Consider the following 20578-nt stretch of genomic DNA (forward strand, 5'->3'; position numbering starts at 1 on the left):
AAAATCAATATGATAACTAGGTAGAGAGCTGATCATCTTTTTCACTACTGTAAAGATTTGTTTTTAAGTTGAGCTTTTATTCAAATTAGGCTGTTGATTGTGCAAATTCATTGATTCCTTGAAAACAATGAAAAAAAAATTATTTGATTGGACAAAAGGTTTGGTTTGATCAAACAGACGTCCCTGTTTATTTTAATAAAAGACTCTATCGGATTCAATAAAATGTCGTATTGTTTCAATAAAATCTGTTCATTTGTTCCAAGCAAACGATTTTATTAAATTAATAGGATGCTTTTATTGGAATAAACTGCCCATTTTGTTGATCATAAAACAATCCAAACTTTTTATTGAAACACACCAAAATTTATTTGATATGATTGCTTTTTTCTGCGTACACATTAGTTTGCATTCAAATCGCTATACTTTTATTATTTAATTATTTACTTAAAATTATTAGAAATTAAGGTTTCAATTTTTATTTGGATCATACGTAACAAACTATTTAGGGGCACAGAGGGCCTTAAAAGTTTAAAATGCTCGACTACTTTGTGATAAGGTCGTATGTCTAACCGTAGACAAAACGAGTGAGAGTTATATCCCTTGTACTTCACAAGCACAAATCATCTCTCACTCGTTTTGTTTACGTTTAGACATACGACCTTATCACGAAGTACCCCAGAATTATCTTAAATTAACTATAAAAACAATAACAATAAGAAGGTCAAATCTTAAGGTCAGATTATTTCAATTTATAAATATTATCTGTTTCTTTCAAAACAAAAAGCCCCGAAATTGTCGTAGAAATCGTCGTCATACAGATAACATTATATGTACACATTTTTTATTTGTTTTCATGAGACTACACGACCGGCTCAGTACTCTGATCTACGCCCACCCACGGGCAGTGCTGCCAAATCCGAATCTCGGCAGCGACTCACGGTTTGACACTTTAGTCCTGGTGGGCGTATCGCGTTTCGCTCTTTCTCTGTTTCTTTCGCTCTCGCGTCATCATCCCGTATAATGAATTATTTTGTTTCGTGCTTCACTCCATCGCGCATACACGTAAATGCGTATAGTGGTAGTAAATATTTTCAACGTCGCTTTGCTGGCTTTGCTGCTGCTGCTTGGCTGCGATTGTGTGCAGCAGCGCTCGCATCGCACTCGGCATTTACGTGCGATTGTCGGTGGACTTGCTTTAGCCAAAGCAGCCGCCGCAGCAAATCGCATAAAGAGACAACGGTTTTGAATTTAGATGGATACGGGTTTTGTGGAAGCGAACTGAAAATTGAAAACTTGATTCATCCATCGTTCGAGAGTCCACCGGCTACGACAGTGCTAAAATCGAAGGGACGCTTTTTGTGGTTCGATAATTATGTATTTTGAACAGACTGCTGGGAGTGAAACGAAAAAAAGTCGAGTGATTAGAATTTAAACAGCCGTGAAAATGGATGAATATGTTTCGAAACGCTAGAGGAGAGTGAGAGTGCAAACCCCGTGGAAGAAAATTTATGTTTGCTGGCAAAAAAAGAAGGCCGATAGTGCTACAGAGCGCATGAAAATAAACTAGTCTGGTGCGTCGTATTTTGAAGTTCAATGTTTTGCGGGTACTACCCCCCCAATAGGAATTTAAACTTCAGGTGTTTCTAATTTGAAAAGTGTAATGTTATTGTTACGCACGGAAAATAAAAATTCCATTCATTGGGGCGCCGTCTGGTGGGTCTGGCAAGTGCATTACCGTCTAGTTTGAGGGTCGAGTGCTAAGGATTACCCACAAAACCTGGCTGGCTAATGAGATTTTTTGTAAACGTGGCGGCGGTGGACACAACATTTGGAAGTGGTGGCTTTTTTGCAGTTGTGTAGGCGTCAGAACGTAGAAACTTTTTGAAGAAAGAAATATACACAAAGCATCAGTTACAGTGCTTGAGGAGGAGCAGAGGAAACGGAAGGAATACAGATCGCGAGAACACGGTACGTATCGCGCGACCGTCTCTTCGAATGCTTCGAATGAATCGCGTTACGTGTGGGAAGATTTGGCACGATCGATAGGGGATTGTCAGTCGTACACAACCACCAAGAAAAGCTGGAAATTGAAAATTGACTCACATGAGCGAGCGTAGATAATGTGATAATGTGTAAATATATTTATCCAGTGTTTGATGATGATGCGTCTTTGCATACCACAAGAGGGCGGCCTGTTTTTTTTGGGTACTATCTATTTTGATTCGATGTCTCTAAACAAACCCTGAAAGGCGTTGCATACGGGCGGGCAATTGAAAACATTGCAATTGCCAAAGTCATTAACACCAATTAGCAGTCCGGTTTGACTGCGGTTGTGCTGATGATTGCATGTTGACATGGATATTTATTTGAACAGAAAAATACAGGATACTTGCTCGTGATGTAAACAAGCAGGTATCTTATCTAATAATTTCTTTGGATTTTTTGTTTCGTAAATTGGCTCTCTTTAAAAAATACCGCCAGATAGGGCGATTACGGTAGCTTTGCACTGAAAGTGATAAGGTACAGTGAAGCTTGTTGGTTCTTCTTTCGGACACCATAGCTTATTTTGTTAGTTGATTTTTAGTGTTCCATATTTTTGGTTCATATCTTCTTTAATAATGATAAGGGAATATGTACAACAAGTGAAATTTACAGGATACAGGAACTTAAGAAGTTTGAGAATGTTCCAGGCCCTTCCTCGCAGATTCAATTAGTTTATTAAAATTAAGAAGGGTTGTTCAAATATATGATTAAAATGAATATAGGTATCTGCACCGTTGCTTCGAGGCATTTTTAAATTGCCAACTGCTTGTACACCTCACTCCGTCACGTGACTCATTTCGTGGGTTGGCATTACCACAGCTCAATTCTGCGAAAAGTTCTAACCCGAATAGTTTTGCTTTTATACTGAGAGAACGTAGTTTCTCCTCTCGAATGATCTTTACAGAGTAGAGCAACGTTGTCGCTAGCCGCCAATATGACAGGCAGCGCGATCTACTCGCTGAGAGCGTGGGAGTTTCAATAGGCCGGAGGAAACGTCTCCGCGTAAAACCCGCCCGCACAGACGACAACTTCGATGGCAAACGAATTACCCTTGCACCGCCCGCGCATGATACCGAATGACCGCACCGAACTGATTACCTCAGCGGCAGAGGTCTATTCCTCGGTTCTTTTTGATTCATATGGACAGTTTTTCCGTTGATAACTGGATTTAGCTGCTAATCCGCTTGTCGATGGTTTGTGTTATTTTTATGTTCTGTATAACCCTATTATTATTCAATTCGCCTTTATGGCAGGTTGAGCAAAAATAACCACTTTAAATGGCAAACTATTTTTAACTGAACACAGCAGAACTCGTTTATGTGTTTTTTATTTACATATGAATTATGAAAGATTATCGATTTGCTATTCATATGTAATACGTCGAATGTTTTTTTAGAAAACCAATTCTCTAGAAAGCTTGTAACGTTGTTGTAGCAGTTGATCTATAGTGGAAGCTCATCTACAATAAATGAGTTTTCATATACATGCTTGATGTATGATCTCATTTCGTCGAAGATTGTTGTCTCCAAATGTTTACCGACATAAACGTGGACTTTTGGAAATCGTCCCTTAAAAAAAACCCTGCTTGCTTGTTCATGAGATTGACTAAAGCCAAAAACCATTTGTTTCCGTTATGAACTTAAACTGTACCTCTACCAGAACAATGAATGCAATCAAATTTATGATCCATCTGCGGTCATGCAATTTTTCTATAACAAAGCATAAGGTGGGTATTGGCTTTCATAGGCATTCAAGTTTATTTTCGGTAAAAATTCAAGGCCACTATCAGCAAGAAATATATTTCAAGAATTGCCTGTTTACCAAAATTTTTCGACCACCAGGTTTTACAAACTGTATATTCAATTGATACCACGTGCAAACACAAAAATTACTATGTGTTTTGGCCAGTCGATGGCGAATCGTGATCGTGAGGTTAACCTGAAGCGAAAATGATTTTATAGAATGTTTTTGTAGGACGGTTACTTTTTACATTTACGTGACAATCACCTCCAGCATTATTATCTCTAATAAGAATTTAGATAGTTTATCAATAATATAGCGTTAGATTCACAAAAACGACACGAACCTTCGCGAAAGGTTTCGGTTCGAAGACCGTACGAAAATTATTATTAGGCTGATACAAATTTCGAACTCTTTTTGTTTCCAAGGTTATCAAAGTTAGCCAATTTTTGAAGAGGGGGGGGGGAGGGAAGGTGACATAAAATTTGTAGGGGCCTTATTAACAAAAACAAAACAAAAAAACAATCCAGCATCTAACGCACCATAACGGCGGACGCTATAATGCAAAGTTCGTCCGACGCGTAAAAAGCTGGATACCAATTAAATATATATTATATGATATTTCGAGTAAAATGCAGTCAGGTTTTTTTCACGCGGTTTTTTTACGCGGGTTGCTTTCTTCAATAACTCAAAAATGGTACAAGCTATCGACCTCATTCCAATTACTTTTTCCGTTTTAGGACAACAGTTATCATATATCAGTTCTTACATAAATCACAATTTTTGGCGTAAATCCATAAAATTTATAAACAGGGTGTTCACGTAGACGTCTTGTACAAAGCATGCACTGCATACCAGATCAATACTTGAAACACAGTGGAGTAGAAAATTGTGAATCTTACAACACTAAATAAAGGCGTAGCAGCTGAACGAAAAGAGTTAGATGCTTGGTGCCAAAAAACAACTTGTAGAGTAGACTTCAATTTTCCAATGTTTATTACACATTTCAGATAGAAAATTGCAGTTTAGTCCTCCTTTCTAACTGTTTCTTGTTCTCTCTAATTCCCCGTTTTTAAGACACTATTGATTATACAATTTTTTCAGCTTTCCAACGAAACCAACAGAATTGAGCTAGGGTCCTCTATCACCCCTTAAAGGATCTTAAGTCAGTTCCCTAACACCTTGCAAAAACAGCAAAAAATAATTAACAATATTGAAAACATTAATGAAAATTAAATATAGTTGTTCGCAATCCACAACATTTGATGGTTTAAGAGAACAACAGAGAAATTCTACAGTTATTTCGTTGATAGTGTTCAATTGATCAATCAAAGTATTGATTGGATTTATGAACCTCGCGAAATGATATAAAAATTGCAGATTTAATGGTTTTCATCCCATTACTTTCGAAGAGTTGAAAATTATTTGTTTTTCTTTGGAGGAATCGGCTTGTATTGACAATGTCAACGCGAAAGTAATACAGGACTGCTTTCATGTCATTGGACGCGACCTGCCGGTCCTTGTTTATGAATCATTACAAACGGGGCACGTGCCTGAAGTTCGGAACGAATCACTTGTGGTTCCTATTTCCAAGAATACTGGGACGGATAAACACGAAGAGTTCCGGCCCAATAATATGTAGCACATCTTAGAAAAATTTTTAGAACAAGTTGTGTAAAGGCTTGCTAATGCATTATTAGACCAGTTAAAAATTGCCGATCCCAGAACGTTCAGACAGTTGGGAAAGACACTCTTGTGAGGCTGCATTGGATCTAGTGTTGGCAAAATGAAATGAAAAAATGGAGGCTAAACAAACTATTTCTGTATCGATTTTTTTCTAGGCCCCTATAATTGCTAATATTGGATTTGTATGCTAGAGCTCAGAAAAATCGTTTTGATGATTTTTATTCGGATTCCATTGCTGATACACTTAGTGTACCGCAAGGAAGTGTTCTAGGGCCCATTTTTTATAATTTACATTTTAATGACATAAAGCGCGTTTAACGGTTCTGTGATATAATTCTTTTCGCTGACACTATTCTGTTCAGTGCAGTGAAGCATCCACTTGATGTTGTTGCACTTCTAAACCAAAATTTGCATTATCTAGCGAAATGGTTAAAATTCAAGCAACTCAAGTTAAATGTTAAAATGATAAAAACCGTTAAATCGTGGTATGTGGATGGCCCCTTTTCACTGCGATAGTCGTCTTCTTTTTCTTCTGACGGTGGCAAGGCACGCTGTCTAAATACATTCTTGAACAAACATGTTAAACAAGTACTCGCAACCACGACGTTTTTTTTTCCTCAAACGTATTTTGTCATTTTTTCTAGAAAGGAGAATTACACACGTTGTGTGGATATGTTGGAAATTACCTATATCATTGTAATCTTGTAATGATATTTCTGAACATAAATAGAAGGTATCCGACAAGCCTGCTTGGAGTACCCATTGATGATGATGTAATAGATACACTTTCTCGAGATTTATGCTAAATTCGAATCCCGGGTAATCGAGTCCGACCTGTATAACACTAGAAACGTGGATAATGCCAGTGCCAGAACACCATATTTTAATTTTGGAAGATCACAGAACTCTGTTGCGACTAAAAGTAAAATGTGATTCTATAATCGCAGAGTTCAGGTTTTAGTATTTCACACATCAAATTTGTTTTGTAGAAGAAGATTGAATTCATTGTTATTAAGTTATGATGTTCATTGATGATGATAGATTTTTGTTTGAATATAGTTATAGGGTAAGAAAAGGCTTAAGCAGTGGTGTTCATTTTAATCAGTTGAAGAAAACGGGCCTCATAAAAATATTTGAATGAACATCAATCGGAAAAGATTAGTCAAAATTGTAGTCATTCAGGCACCATTTAGGTGTTGAAGAAAATCCCCTCAAAATAGATATACACTGCTTGAAATAGTATCGGGATGAATTGATTCGGGGAGATTGACGGGTAGTGACTCTCGGTTGGGTGCTCTAAAGGGGGGGGGGGGGGGGGGGGTATGGTCGAAAACTAATGAATTTTCGTGATTTTTCTCGGATGTTTAGAGTCAATTGAAATGTTCGGGTATTTTTGCTTTTGCTGGTATTTTTAAGATGTATTCTGCATATCGTGGATGCAAAAATAGTGAGTATTACGCTGTGAAACGTGAGTGCTCTCTCTAAAAAGGTACTGATTGAGAAATAAATTATCTTAATTGTTACATACCCGTTTTTGAAAATTTCAAAAATTGCCAAAATGGCGTTTACTTTAGTAAAAAGTTATTTTTTCTCATAAAAAACCACTATTTTTTAAATGAAATTCATAAGACTTTAAAAAATTCAGATATCAAAAAACGGCTATTTAACAAGTTAGATGCTGAGAAAAGTAGGAGGGTGGTATCCAAAACACGACCGCATGACGTTGGACTACGATGTTTGTATATTCCATTAAAACAAATAGTAAAAGAAATTGTAGCTCTAGTATTTGCTGCAATTTTATCTAACAGTGCATTTCTGAATGCTGAGACTTTGAAACCTTATAAATAATATTTACTACAAGAATGAATCTCTTTCATTTTATCGTTGTCATTTCATACATATTCGAATCAAACCTTTTGTTCGTAGCTGCCCTATCAAGAAAATCATTTTATTTAGCGAATCGGGTAAAATTTTCCTATCTTAGCAAAAAACAAACTCAACGAAACTATCTGAAATTGGAGACCAGAACGATTCAAGCAAAAATTTAAAATTTAAAAATTGTTGGACATCAAATCTATAAAACCCATGCTAGATTAGCTTAGTTCCAGCCTAGCATATAACTTCATGTGTTTAGAAAAAAAAATACGTTTATTTCAATAACTTAAAATAGCAAGAACTCAATTATACGCTTTTAGGTAGTTGTTATCAAGGTGTTGGCCAGTGACAGGAAAATATAGCAAGCCACACACGCTATATAGCAAGCTTTACACGCTATAGACATGCACACACACGCTATAGACATGCACACACGCTATAGGAATACACACAGACGCTATAGACATGCACAGAGACGCTATAAACATGCACACACACGCTATAGACATACCACACACGTTATAGACTTGCACACACACGCTATATAGCAAGCCACACACGCTATATAGCACATCCTTCATATACATACACGCTGGATGATGGTGGTTTCTCAAACCACCTGGCGATGCGATTTTTATTCAGTTTCTGGCTGTATTCACCCAACGATATCTGAATTGGATTATCGCTGGTGGGGTCCAACCCAGATCAAAGGGGAGCCGAACTAAATGAAGATATGCAGCTGCCCACTACCTCCGCCGCTGGTACCCGCCGCCACCGCTGAGCTGATGCAGGCTGTTATATAGCCTAAACCAAAAAACCATCCGCGAGCAAAGAGGAAGCGAGCTTCTGATTGGTTGAATATGCACGACTTTTAACACAACTTTTAACTAGTTTAGTAGCGAAAACATTTGAATTATTATATGACAATCTTGCGCAATATTTAACCTATCAATCAAGTCATTCGTGTTTAGAATCTGTTCAGTGGAAGTGATATAAGAAGCACTTTAAAATGGTGTTGAAACAGCTACCGAAAGCGAGCTCGTTATTGGTTGAAAGCTGCGAGACTGAACTGAAAATAGTGATTTTCAACTCGACATTTTACTGGTTTACTATCGGAAAAATTTGCCAATTATTAAATCACAAGTTTGGTGCAACCTTCGTCATTCGATCATGATGGTGGTCAAATTCGTTCGTAATCACATAATATACTCTAGAAAAGTGTACCTACATTTTCAAAATCTTTTGCACAGTAACACGCAACACCGTGATGTTATACTGTTGCTTGTCTGCTATCTGCCATTATCCGCAACGTACAGAGTAACTGCAATATGTAAAATACGCAACCGACGAAAAGTAGAGTTCGATTGTTTTCCAAACCACAAAACTGTACGTGTTAGGTATAATGCTGCGTGTGCGAGAGCTCTCCGTTGGCTGCCAACATGAAATGAAATCAATATTTTGTGCATTCGCATTACGAAGCTGGGACAAACTGGAAGAACTTGAAATAAAGGCTGAGTCTCACAACATAGCTCTAAAAAAATATCAGCAACAGAAAGCGACCTCGAGTAAAACAACAACAATAAAACACCATTTACAAAGTCAGAACGGTTGTATCCGTTAGTATCGGTTGTGCTTGTGAAATGAGGTAGTGATTGGTTGCTCGGTATGATTTAGACAATCGACGTTATTTACCAATTTTTCAATAGTGTATTTCAAACATTAGGTTGTTTTTGTTACACAAATTTAACCGCAAAAGAATTTTGGTACAACTCGTGATTCATGCGTCTGCGCCACACACCATCTTCCAATTTACCGCCAAGTATCGATCGCAGAACTTAACGCTCAAAAACTCCGAGCACTCGTCGATCAGCTTCCTTCAGCGTCCATGCTTCATGTCCGTAATGGGCCACCGGGAGTATCAGCGCTAGTTTGGTGCGAGTTTGCAAACTACGGGATCTTAGCTGGTTACGTAGTTCGTAGAAAGCCCTGTTTGCCCAGTCCCGTAGCTTCCCTCTTGAAAGGCACGACGGCCTCCTCCACGGCCCCAAGGTCGATACCGATGATATCAATGTCGTTCGCAAAACCAAGAAGCATGTGAGATTTCGTGATAATCGTATCGTTTCTTTGCGCGTTTGCTCTTCGTACTGCACAGTAAGTTAGAGAGCGCATCCCCCTGCTTTAGTCCATCTAACGTTACGAACGCGACTGATGTCTCGCCAGCTATCCGCCCGCATGATTTCGATCCCTCCAGCGCCTAATAGTTGCGTCGGGAAATCGTGTTCCAGCTTTATCTGCCACAGCTCGTTTTTTTCCACTGAGTCGTATGCCGCCTTGGAATCGACAAACAGATGGTGCGTCTGCAGGTTATACTCCCGGAACTTATTGAGGATCTGTCGCAGGGTGAAGATTTGATCCGTCGTGGAACGCCCCTGTCGAAAACCAGCCTGGTAATCGCCAACAAAGGATTCCGTCAACGGTCTCAATCTGAAGAACAGAGCAGAGCACTTTATATGCGAAGTTGAGCAACGTAATGCCTCGATAGCCCAGATCCTTAGTATTAGCTGGTGGATCGCATAGTACAGCCGCGCTAGAAGTTCGGTCGGGATACCGTCTTTCCCAGCGACCTTGCCGTTTTTCAGCTCACTAATCGGCTTTTTCACCTCCTCATGTGTTGGTGGCTCCACAGCTTGTTCGTCACTCATAATCCTCATTCTGTTCAATAGCGCCTGAAAATGCTCCTTCCTAACTGCAATCGTCGGTTTATCAGAAAGCAGGTTGCCGTCCTTGTCATTACACATGACCGGCACAGGGAAATTCCTGCTTCTGACTCTGTTTACTGTTCTATAGAAGTTCCACACGTCGTTTTTAGCATAGCTGTCCTCTACGCTGGCGAGCACCTACTCCTCGTACACGCGCTTCTTCCAACGGTGGACTCCATTTTCGGCAGCTCTTGCCTCCCTATATCTCTCTCTGCTCTGACGCGTAGCCGCAGTGAGCATGTGGCTTCTGGCACGGTTCTTCTCATCTGTCGCTCTCTGGCACTCGGCATCAAACCAACCGTTACGCTGTCTTCCACGCGTCGTACCTACCACCTCTCTCGCAGTCGTTTCGATGGCACCGTGGATACTGCTCCACAGCCCAATTATGTCTTCCACTCCTTCCTCCTGCTGTTCTGTGAACCGTTGATCAAGCTCTCTGGCGTATTCTGCTGCCACGTCATTAGCTTTCAACCGCTGAATGTTGAAACGCATCGTCCTCCCTGTGCGAGATTTCAGCACGTTCGACAACCGTGCGCGGATCTTACAAACGACGAGATAATTTGTCAGAGTCAATGATTGGTCCGCTCCGTATTTCTAATTTCGTTGTTCGTGGTTGAAAAAAAGGTTTCGGCATGCTACCTTACCAGGGTCGCCGTACCTACATCCTGCTGATGGGGCTGCCATCCTAGGTGTAGCTGGCGGGATACAGCTCCGGGTCAAACGCTGTTGTACGCCGCCCCTAATATGGGGCCCCTGCGCGTACGACCCCCCTTCCCAGTCAGCATACGACCATAGTTTCCACCGGGGGTTGGATACCCGATCTCCGCTAAGGTTACTCGTATCCCGGTCAGCACCTCGTGGAGGTTGGGATAGGTGTTGCTGGACAGAGGTGAATGACCGCATTAGGGTCTGAAGTACACGTGTCCAACCATTTGCCATTTTTTTACCTCAAATAAATACTCGGCTCAGGAGATACTCCCAAAGTTAGGTTTCCGTTAACACAAGGAACTTTGTACTAACATATAAATCGAATTTGCTGAGCCGAGTGCCTATTAAGGATAAAAAAAAAATTTAGAGCCAAAACGGCTTGTTTGATCAAAATATAATATAATATCTTCGGCAAAGTTGTAGATAATAATTTTGATCTTCAAGAAAAAATTTAACTGTAGAAAATATTTGAAAATATTTTTTTTCTATCAGTCGAGAGAAAATTGTCGATTTTATAGTATTAATAAAATGTATATTGTTTTTATACCCATTCTCAATATATTCACCATTTCGTATTCAAAAATTCTACAATCATTTTTTTCTTGTTTCCACACTTCTGTTTGGAAAATATTCACAACACTACCGATATGCATTTGTTCTGGTTGAATTTCACAGTCGGCCATGTCATATTGCCATGATTCATTGCTAATTACATCGTAATATCGTTCGAACGCATTCCCAGACGTAACTGATTAGAGTGATGTCTATTCAATGTAACCCGTGTTTTAATGCAATTGTTAGTGCGTGTTTTCTGCCACCCAGTTTGACTATTTTTATTGGCGGTGCGTCAATTGTAACGCACACCGATCGAATATATTTCCGGTCGAATGAGTAATCGATTTTTAATTTCGATTCGATCGGTTAGGAGCGCCTCACTGCTTATTTGTGGAGAGAGAAAATAAAATAAAGCAACATTTTATCGTTGTTCCTTCGTTCGGTTTTGACCTCCGATTTACCACCGCGTCGTCCGGGGTCGGGACGGGGATGGGCGGACGCTATCGAAAACCCCCTCTATAAAGAGCAGAAGCAATTACGGTCAAGAGCTAAATAAAGCAGGCATAAAAAACTATCAATATATATTGTTCTCGGGGGTTTGGCTTCTGCGCTAGTGTTTGTGCACCCCGTTTGCGTGATCCGAGGGCATAGCCGCGATTATGTTATAACTATGGAGACCATCGAGATAAGAGTATAGATATAAACGCACAGTTGAAACACATTCTATTGAAAACATGCTACGAAAAGATTAATTAATTTGGTTGACGGTTTGTAAAGATCGGGAGTTGATTTCCATTCTTTACTTTCCGTTGATGAATAATGTGCAGTTTTGTATGTACTGTGCTTTTGTTAGTCGAACAGTGACTTTTTTTTCGTGTGCTTTACTTTTTCCACTTTCACTGCACGTTGTTTCTTTCGTCTTGCATCGTTTACATCCGCTGCCTTGATACTATGCATTCAGGGTCCACCAGTGTTGCGCCTTTGATTGCCTGTGCTTGTAACATATCTAGGAACATGTAACCATGCCATCAGTTCCTTCCAAGCAAAGTTCAGTTGTGTCTACAAGTTGCACTTGGCTTGGGATAAAAGATTCAGTCACTGCTGCAGGCTGGCAAACCGACGGTGCCAATCGATTTTCAAATCCCCGTTTTCTTATGTTAGAGGGATTTCACGCTAACATGTCTCCGGAGATTAAACTTTAGAAGTTTGGTAACATCGATAATTTGAACATCTATGCAATGTGCATATTCGAAATCTCTGAGTAAAATCTTTATGTCGCGCAGACAGACAGGAAACCACAACAAACATAATGGTAGAGATAAGCAGAGGGCTGATAAATACAAAGAAAGAGAGTGGAGGAATCTGAACGAGCTAAGTCGGATAGTAATGCCAGAAACGAAGAGTTTCTTCCAAATAAATATAAAACATTTTTTTAAAAATAGAAACCATTTTTCACTCTCGGTTCTTTGACTAGAAACTTGTAGGTAAATTTTCAATAAAAAAAACTTAAGGTTCTAGTTTTCATAGTATAAAAATTAAATTGCCACGCTTCATTTTGAATTAGGAAACAAACGATTAAAAATTCAATCAATTTCATCTTTCACGTTCATTTTAATTTTAAAGACCTATGCAAGTAAACAAATTTCGACAAAAATTAAGGAAAAACTATTCAAAATATTTGGCCTATACTGACGTGAAATTCCTCCTTATAGTTCAGTATAGCTCACACCAATGCACAGTAGCATAATCAGTTTTCCTTCCCGTTTTTGTATAATTCTAGGTTAACGAGATGCAACAACCACGTAACGTGAGGAAAAAAAGAAAAGACCTACGATGATGGGAAACCAGTTCTGTGGCAGGGGATTACATCGACTCGAGTAGGAAAACTAACGCCATCACAAATACGTCGCGTGTTTCCATCAGGTGCTCCTCCCTGCGTCCTAGAAGGCGTGGAAACTCCAACCTAATCTACACCCCAGCAGAGTAAAACAACAAGAACTAAATAAAAACCCTTTTGTGGTGCGAGAGTCGGACGTGAACGTAACGTAACAGCACACACCGGTGAAAGGTCAACTTCGACCAGAAATAACATTGGCCTACTAAATTCGAAATACACCTTGCCACCCATCATCATCATCACACTTGTGCACGCTACTGGAGGCAACTATTGTGCCACACCGGTGCACAGAAACGGAAACGCAGTGAGAAACTGTTTTGTTGCGGTCAGTGCGAGTTGATAGCCGTCGTCGCAGTAGCGGTGGTAAAGCAGCAGTAGTCCGCATGTTCGGTCAAAGGAGCGAAAGGATGGATCTAAACAACGAGAACATTCAGTCGGCCTCGGAAATTGTAGAGAGTAAGTGACGTTCGATATCTTAGATATGTCCACCAGGTGCTATTTTTATGGTAACGTTTTGAATTAATTTATTATACAATCGTGCCCCTTCTTGAATGTCAAGAATTGAAAGATCGTTTTTAGAAATGATCGAATTAATCTTTGCGAAACATGTAAGCATAGTTATTGATAATAACATGCAATTTGGAATCGATCTGCAATAATATCAGAGCGCTCATCAAATTAAAATCACATTCACAAGTTGCAGCCTAGTGGAACCTTATTGGGGTAATTACCCGACAACTGCTGCATTTCCTTGTTTGGTTCCTACCCCATCGCAGAGACTGTAGTTTGGAGGCCTTGCCGATCATTATTGAATATTTAGAAATTATTGACAATTTTTATTCTGCCAAAACAGATAAATGCAACAAAAACCTTTATAAATAGGTAAAATAGCACCGAAATAGTGTGTTAAAAAATTCCGAATATGTTGGAATCAGGCTTGTTTGTCTCCTCAATATGTGGAAAGCGTAGAGTGAATATTTACTGCTCTCTTATTGCCCAGCATGAGCGCTGTGTATTGCGATTTTTGCACGACACTTCTTTATTCTGCTTTGTGCTGGGGTTCTGCCGGGTTGTCCGACTTTTCCTAGAAAACCATTCCCCAGAGAATAAAGTGTCGAAGGATTTTCCCCAGAATGAACCATTTTCCAGAATACCAAATCCCAGAATATACTAGTTACCAGAATTCTAAACCCCTGAAAGTACTAGTTACCAGAAAACCGTTTCCTAGAATGCACCAATGCCCAGAAAACTATTCTCCAGCATCACCGTAACCCGAAAAAAAAAAACATTAGTATTCAGTTATTATATTGTTAAGATTCTAAATGATTTGACATTTTGAATTAACACTTGCGTACCTGACCCCTCCAGAGCCGAAAATATGAAAATTCTTTTACCTGCCATTCCGCAAGATCTAAACCGAATTTGATCGAACCTTTTTCAAGGGATCACAAATTTATCATAGTTTTTGGGACAGTAGGGGACATTTGTTCCGGATTTATCGAGAGGAACGGTGGGGTAAGTACCCTTCAAGAGAGGCGGACGAATGGGCGGCCCACACCACCACACGGCCGGACGCCCCGGAGTGCGTTGAGGCAGAAGCGCCGGCAGGCCCACGGCGCGACAACCGCGCGAAGCGGGAGCACGACCGCAGACCCGCGACCCGGCAGCCCCGTAGCCCGAGTCATCCCAGTCTTCAGAGCCAATCCTTATCCCGAAGTTACGGATCTAATTCGCCGACTTCCCTTACCTACATTGATCTATCGACTAGAGACTCTAAACCTTGGAGACCTGCTGCGGATTCGGTACAATCTGATGAGAGTTTGCATGCTCCAGTCTTCGATTTTCAAGGTCCAAGAAGAGAATATCGAAACAGCAATTTAATACCATGCTCTACTAGCCTGACCAACCATATCTCTCTATGAAAGACTTCCATGGCTAGTATGACTGTTAAACAGAAAAGAAAACTCTTCCGATATCTCTTGTTGGCTTCTCGAAGGAAAGGATTCATGTTGCCATGATTACAAAGGCGCTACCGTTTCCGGTGTGCACGCCAATGCAAACGTATACTCAAGCTCCGAAATTATAACAAGATTCATCAACCAACATAACCAAAATCAACCCAGGAAAATGAACGAACATCCACAGAGGTAATTTCTGCAGGGGGGCTGCTCCCCATGTGAACTAGATTAACCGAATTAAGATAAAAAGGAGTATTTTAGATTTTTGGTCAAGGAGCCACAGAAATCAATTCGCTACTGTGTTTTTGTGGTCGACTTGTGATATTACTTCAGCCAGAAACGATTACTGAAAGTTCTCTGATTTTATGACTAGGGCCTGGTGTCAAGCGCTTACTTATTTACTCCATGAAAGAACAAATGTATTAGTTGACAATAAGTTGATTCAAATGATAAAATCGTTAACACAAAACTTTTCAGCCTCTCAGCTCGATTTTCATTTTTCTATGATTAAGCACATATACGTTTCAGATATACAAAAACTCAGTTTTAACAGATTTTCCATGTTAAAAAAATTAAAAATGGATATTTCTTCGATTCAGGATAAGTTTTTTGGAAAACGGCATTTTCTAGGAAATAGTTTTCTGGGCATTGGTTCATTCCGGAAAATAACTTTCTGGGGATTAGTACTTTCTGGGTAGCAGTTTTCTGGATATTGGTACATTCTGGGATTTTGTTTTCTGGGGAAAAGCTTCGGCGTTTTATTTTCTGGGGAATAGTTTTCGAGGAATTGTTATACAATCGTTCTGCCGTTCGCAGAAAAATAATAAACTTCTCCAATTAACACTGGGACATCGATATTTGTGACGATACATATGATTTTGACGTTTTGATATCTTTTAGAAAGTTTCTTAGTTTTGTAAGTACTCATATATACGGGTGATAAAAGTTTCACTTTTGTATTTCATGATAACTTTGATAGCTTGCTTCGGAAACATTGTAGAACTAACTATTCTTAACTAGTATGTAGAGGACCAAAAAATTCTATCCGAAGTGTGTTTTTACGCGATAAAGCTCTCATCTCAATTTTTCCATTGTTCAAATGTTCTTGGTACTTTTTTGTAGAAAAAAGTTTATCTCTATTCTTTAGTGTGGAGAAATTTATGTTTTTTTTTTAAATTTTCTGACACATCTCTCAGGACATGTCGTGCGGTTAAGGCCCAAACACAATGAATAGATTTTCTGTCAAATTAACGTCAACGCAACGCAAACGTATTCATTGTGTTTGGGCCTTTAGGCATATATTTGCGGCTGTCTTCAGTTTTACTTTTTTGAGACACTCATTCTACTTTCATTAAGCAGACAATGTGTGCAGTAGGGAAAGCGAAAAATGAGCGAACTGGAAATATGATACAGATTTGGAAAAATATACCGCATCCCGACGGGACGCTTATTTTTCGCTCTCCCTACTCTGCCGCTCATAGCAAGTCCGTCCCATTTGCGTTTTGGTGCTGATGAGAAAACAGCAATTAAAAATCGTAACGCTTCAGGTGAAATTTTGTACTCAAATGCTTTTTCAATAAAGACCATCAACAGAATTTAGTACTGCAATGACAATCTAACACTTTTGCATCATAAAACTTGCATAAACACCGAATTTTAATAAAATTTGTTGAAAATCATAAGCTGGGACTCACATGCGATTACTTTTACGGTACGTAGCCAGAATGATAGCAAGTCAGTTCCATAGCCAGCTACGACCGGTGATGAAAAACAAACTACTGCAAATCGATGGCGGTGCTATACCTTGCGTTTGGAATGAATCCATCGCTGGTCAATTCATAAGTGACCTTCTCTCGTACTTCATTAAACAAATTTTTTGTGAGAAGCATAACACAATGTACCAACTGCGCCGCTCAAAATAAAATTAGATTTTGTTTTTACATTTGATACCTACTACTGATAAATTCAAAATCAGTTTAGGTGTAGGAACTCGTTCTAAATTTTCCTGAGAGCAGTCATACGTTCGTGACTCCGGACAGCTTCCACGTAGCAGTGGAAGCAAATATGAAAGAACACCTACAGCTTAGGAAAATGTTTGCTCCGTTAAAAAACAGCTAAGTAGCGTACCGAAGTATTTGATATGACTTACAAATTCATCAAAACGAAATTCACGACAATAATTGAACAATTCTTACCCACGTCTTTACATAAAATACGGATAAAATACGAAAAGTAGTATTTACTAGAGAATGCTTTAACTAACAATACAGTGACACACCTGAAGCGTTCACTGTCAACAAACAACAGCTGAAAGAAGCTACTGGTGGAAACTTTGTCTTGAAGAAAACATTGTACTATCAGCTAGAGCCACACGATGTAGAACGCGTAAAATTCAATCAAACCTCCTATTGAATATCACTTCATACATCCAATTCTAAACCTGAAGACCATGTGTTAAATATCACATTTTTCATAATCATTATTGGCTGTGGGGTTGAATTGCGAAGATTTATTCAATGGGACCGACTAGCGATCACTTTTGCTATGGGACAAACCGACTTGCTATTTTTTTCATAGTTCCTCAGAACGAAGTATTCAAAAAAATTGTTTTATCGAAAGTAGATATAAAAAGGAATTGATTCCATAAATAAACTCAAAATTGAAGAAAATGCAATTGGGACGGACTTGCCATGAGCGGCAGGACTGCACTCATTGTCTGCTTAATGAGCTTGAATGTAAACGGGTAAAAGCCGTTGTTGAAAATGGAAATTTAGTTCGAAAAATTTATCCCTACGGAGCACCTTCCGTTGTTGTGTCGCAATTGCAAGCACGACTCAGACTGACTTTGGTCTCGATCATACAGGTCCATAAGAGTTATCAGCATCAGCTGACTCTTCTGTGTGTGATGAGACATTCCTTTCAGTCGTATAAATAACGCTTGCACAGCAGTGTGTGTAGTTAGGGATGAGCAATAGAATAAGTGTGCAGTGGAATTTGATACGCATATAGATTGTGGAACAGTACCACCGTCCCCCGTAGTTTTCCATTGGTCAAAACACCATGCCGGAGACAGAGAGATTGCGGGTTCATGCCCCGTCGGGATGCGGTATATTTTTCCAAATCTGTATCATATTTCCAGTTCGCTTATTTTTCGCTTTCCCTACTGCACACATTGTCTGCTTAATGAACTTGAATGTTAACTGGTAAAAGCCGTTGTTAAAAATAGAAATTTAGTTCGAAAAACTCACTGTTCTCTTAGGTACATAAATTAATTTCAAAATTCGCGAAAATTCTGAAATCCGCGTAGAAAAAACTTCGTTCGTTAAGGGTTTTTAATCAATCATGCTAAAAACTTTCGAAAAAGAATCAATACCAGCGCCATTTCCACCTGCGAATCGAGCTGAAAATCAAGAAAAAATATAACAAGGGTAGATCTAATCAGTGGATATTCAGTAATTGGATAAGATAAACTCATCGCACAGTCTAAATAAACGATTTGAAAATGGAAAACCATTGAAAACATGCCGTGTAAAAAACGATTTTTGGGAAATTTGCTACCCGCGGGGTCTGACAAGAAAGATACTCACTGTTCGTTTTCGCAATAAGTTACCTCCGCGCGCAACACTGTCCGACTCAGTCACTTACCACGGTGATACAACCATTTCTTTTCGTCGCAGTTGTGGAGATGCAGAGGCAAACTCGGTCTCCGACAACAGCGACTATTACACCTCCTTCTTTACCCTAAAGACCGTAAGGACGTGGCCGGCGCCGTTATCGACTTATACAAAGCGGTAGCTACTGAATTGTTATACACTGAAGATGGCAACTAATCCCTAGTAGTCATATACGTGGTTCCTTGTGCAATTTTACGATCGATCACGGAGGAGCAACTATGAAATGTGCGGTCGTCAAGCTCAAGCTTATTTGTTTATTTTTTATTTTTATTCATCCTGTGAGTCTTCGTTATTTCATGTCATCTTGTTACGAGAGGTGCTAGGTTCTTTCAAAAACTGCAAACGACATGCGTTTCCTGCGTGGATCTTGTTTACTAACAATATAAGCAGATCTAATGACACAACAGTCTGTTGAAAATGTCTTGATTAGTGGCGATAGTACAAAACCCGGTACATCTAGTTTTGGGATTATCTCCTGCGCCTAAACGGTTTGTTTCATCGGTATAGTGTCTTCGTCAATGTTGTGTACAAAAATTGTGTCCTTCCAAAAAAATGTACGCTGTAAAAAATAATCAAATGGTTTGCTAGAAAATCATTCCTTTTTTTGTTCTTATTACTCTAAGTTCTAACAAACATTAACGTTTAGCTAACAATGTGTAGTTTTTATAAACAAAAACCAGATCTTTGAAAAGTAAGTTAATATAGATATATACACTATCTGCCATAAATTTGGAACCGCTTCACTGAGTATTGCAACACCCAACTTGAAGATTGCAGCACCTCGAAAAGTTTAGAATCACCTAAAATAACCAGATTTATATCGCGTGATTCCGACAACCTAGAGAGTTGTGCTCTTTTGCAAAGGTGCTCAGGAGTCAATGGCTTTTAGTTGGTGTAAATTTTGTTTCCATATTCGGCCGCAACGCAGCGCCAGTGTGCATGTTGTTTTGAGTGTTTTGAACATCTTTGAATAAGAAAACTTGTTCAGGAGGTCAAGAGCTTTTATTTGGTACACAGTTTGCTTAAAAATTCAACCGAAACGCGACGCTAGTGTGTATGTAGTTTTGAGTATTTTGAACATACTTTATCTCGTGAATCCGACCATTTAGTAAGTTGCCGTCTGCAGCAAAGTTGTTCAGAAGGTCAGGTGGTTTTATTTGGTGCAGAGTTTGTTACGAAATTTACCTGCTACGCAGCGCTAGCGTGTATATAGTTTTGAATACTTTAAACATAAATGATCTCGGGAATCCAGCAAGTTAAAAAGTTGCAAATTTTAATAAAGCTGCTGCATAAGGGCTTCTGGTTGTTGATGAGTTCAATATGAAATAAGCTGTTACGTACCGCTAGTGTGCATGCCGTTTCAACTTAATTTACCTCGTGAATCCAACCACTTCAAAAGCTGCGGTCTTCAAGAAAACTTGTTCAGAAGGTTAATGGTTTTTGGTTTATGAACAGTTTTTCACAAATTAGTCCTAATGCAGAAACAACTACCAATGGTATAGAAAAAAAGCAATTTTCATGGGTTTTAGGAACATCAAAGTTTCAGTCAGATCAAAAAAAGGTCGAATAAAATGGTTGCCCATTGTTTCCAAATTGCTCGGAAATAAACAAGGTTATTATTTTATTTCAGTATACCATCCATATAAAGTATTCTCCATATTAAGAAACTTTCTAGAAGATATA

General features: G+C 39.2%; 1 protein-coding gene across 3 annotated transcripts in view; it reads left to right on the forward strand.

The window, feature by feature from the left end:
• The first annotated feature begins 1128 nt into the window (after positions 1–1128).
• The window catches only part of LOC129728314 (tyrosine-protein phosphatase cdc-14), a 41757-nt gene continuing 22307 nt past the window's right edge, over positions 1129–20578 (forward strand). Inside the window, exons 1-2 of one of the 3 annotated variants that reach the window (XM_055686760.1) lie at positions 1129–1968; positions 13147–13719. In XM_055686760.1, coding sequence (XP_055542735.1) covers positions 13647–13719 — 73 coding nt within the window. In that variant the 5' untranslated portion in view covers positions 1129–1968; positions 13147–13646. The remainder of the gene's footprint in view (positions 1969–13146; positions 13720–20578) is intronic. The other 2 variants (XM_055686748.1, XM_055686755.1) reach the window with 2 other exon arrangements.

Source organism: Wyeomyia smithii, chromosome 1 (assembly GCF_029784165.1).
Source record: "Wyeomyia smithii strain HCP4-BCI-WySm-NY-G18 chromosome 1, ASM2978416v1, whole genome shotgun sequence".
Taxonomy (NCBI): Eukaryota; Metazoa; Arthropoda; class Insecta; order Diptera; family Culicidae; genus Wyeomyia; species Wyeomyia smithii.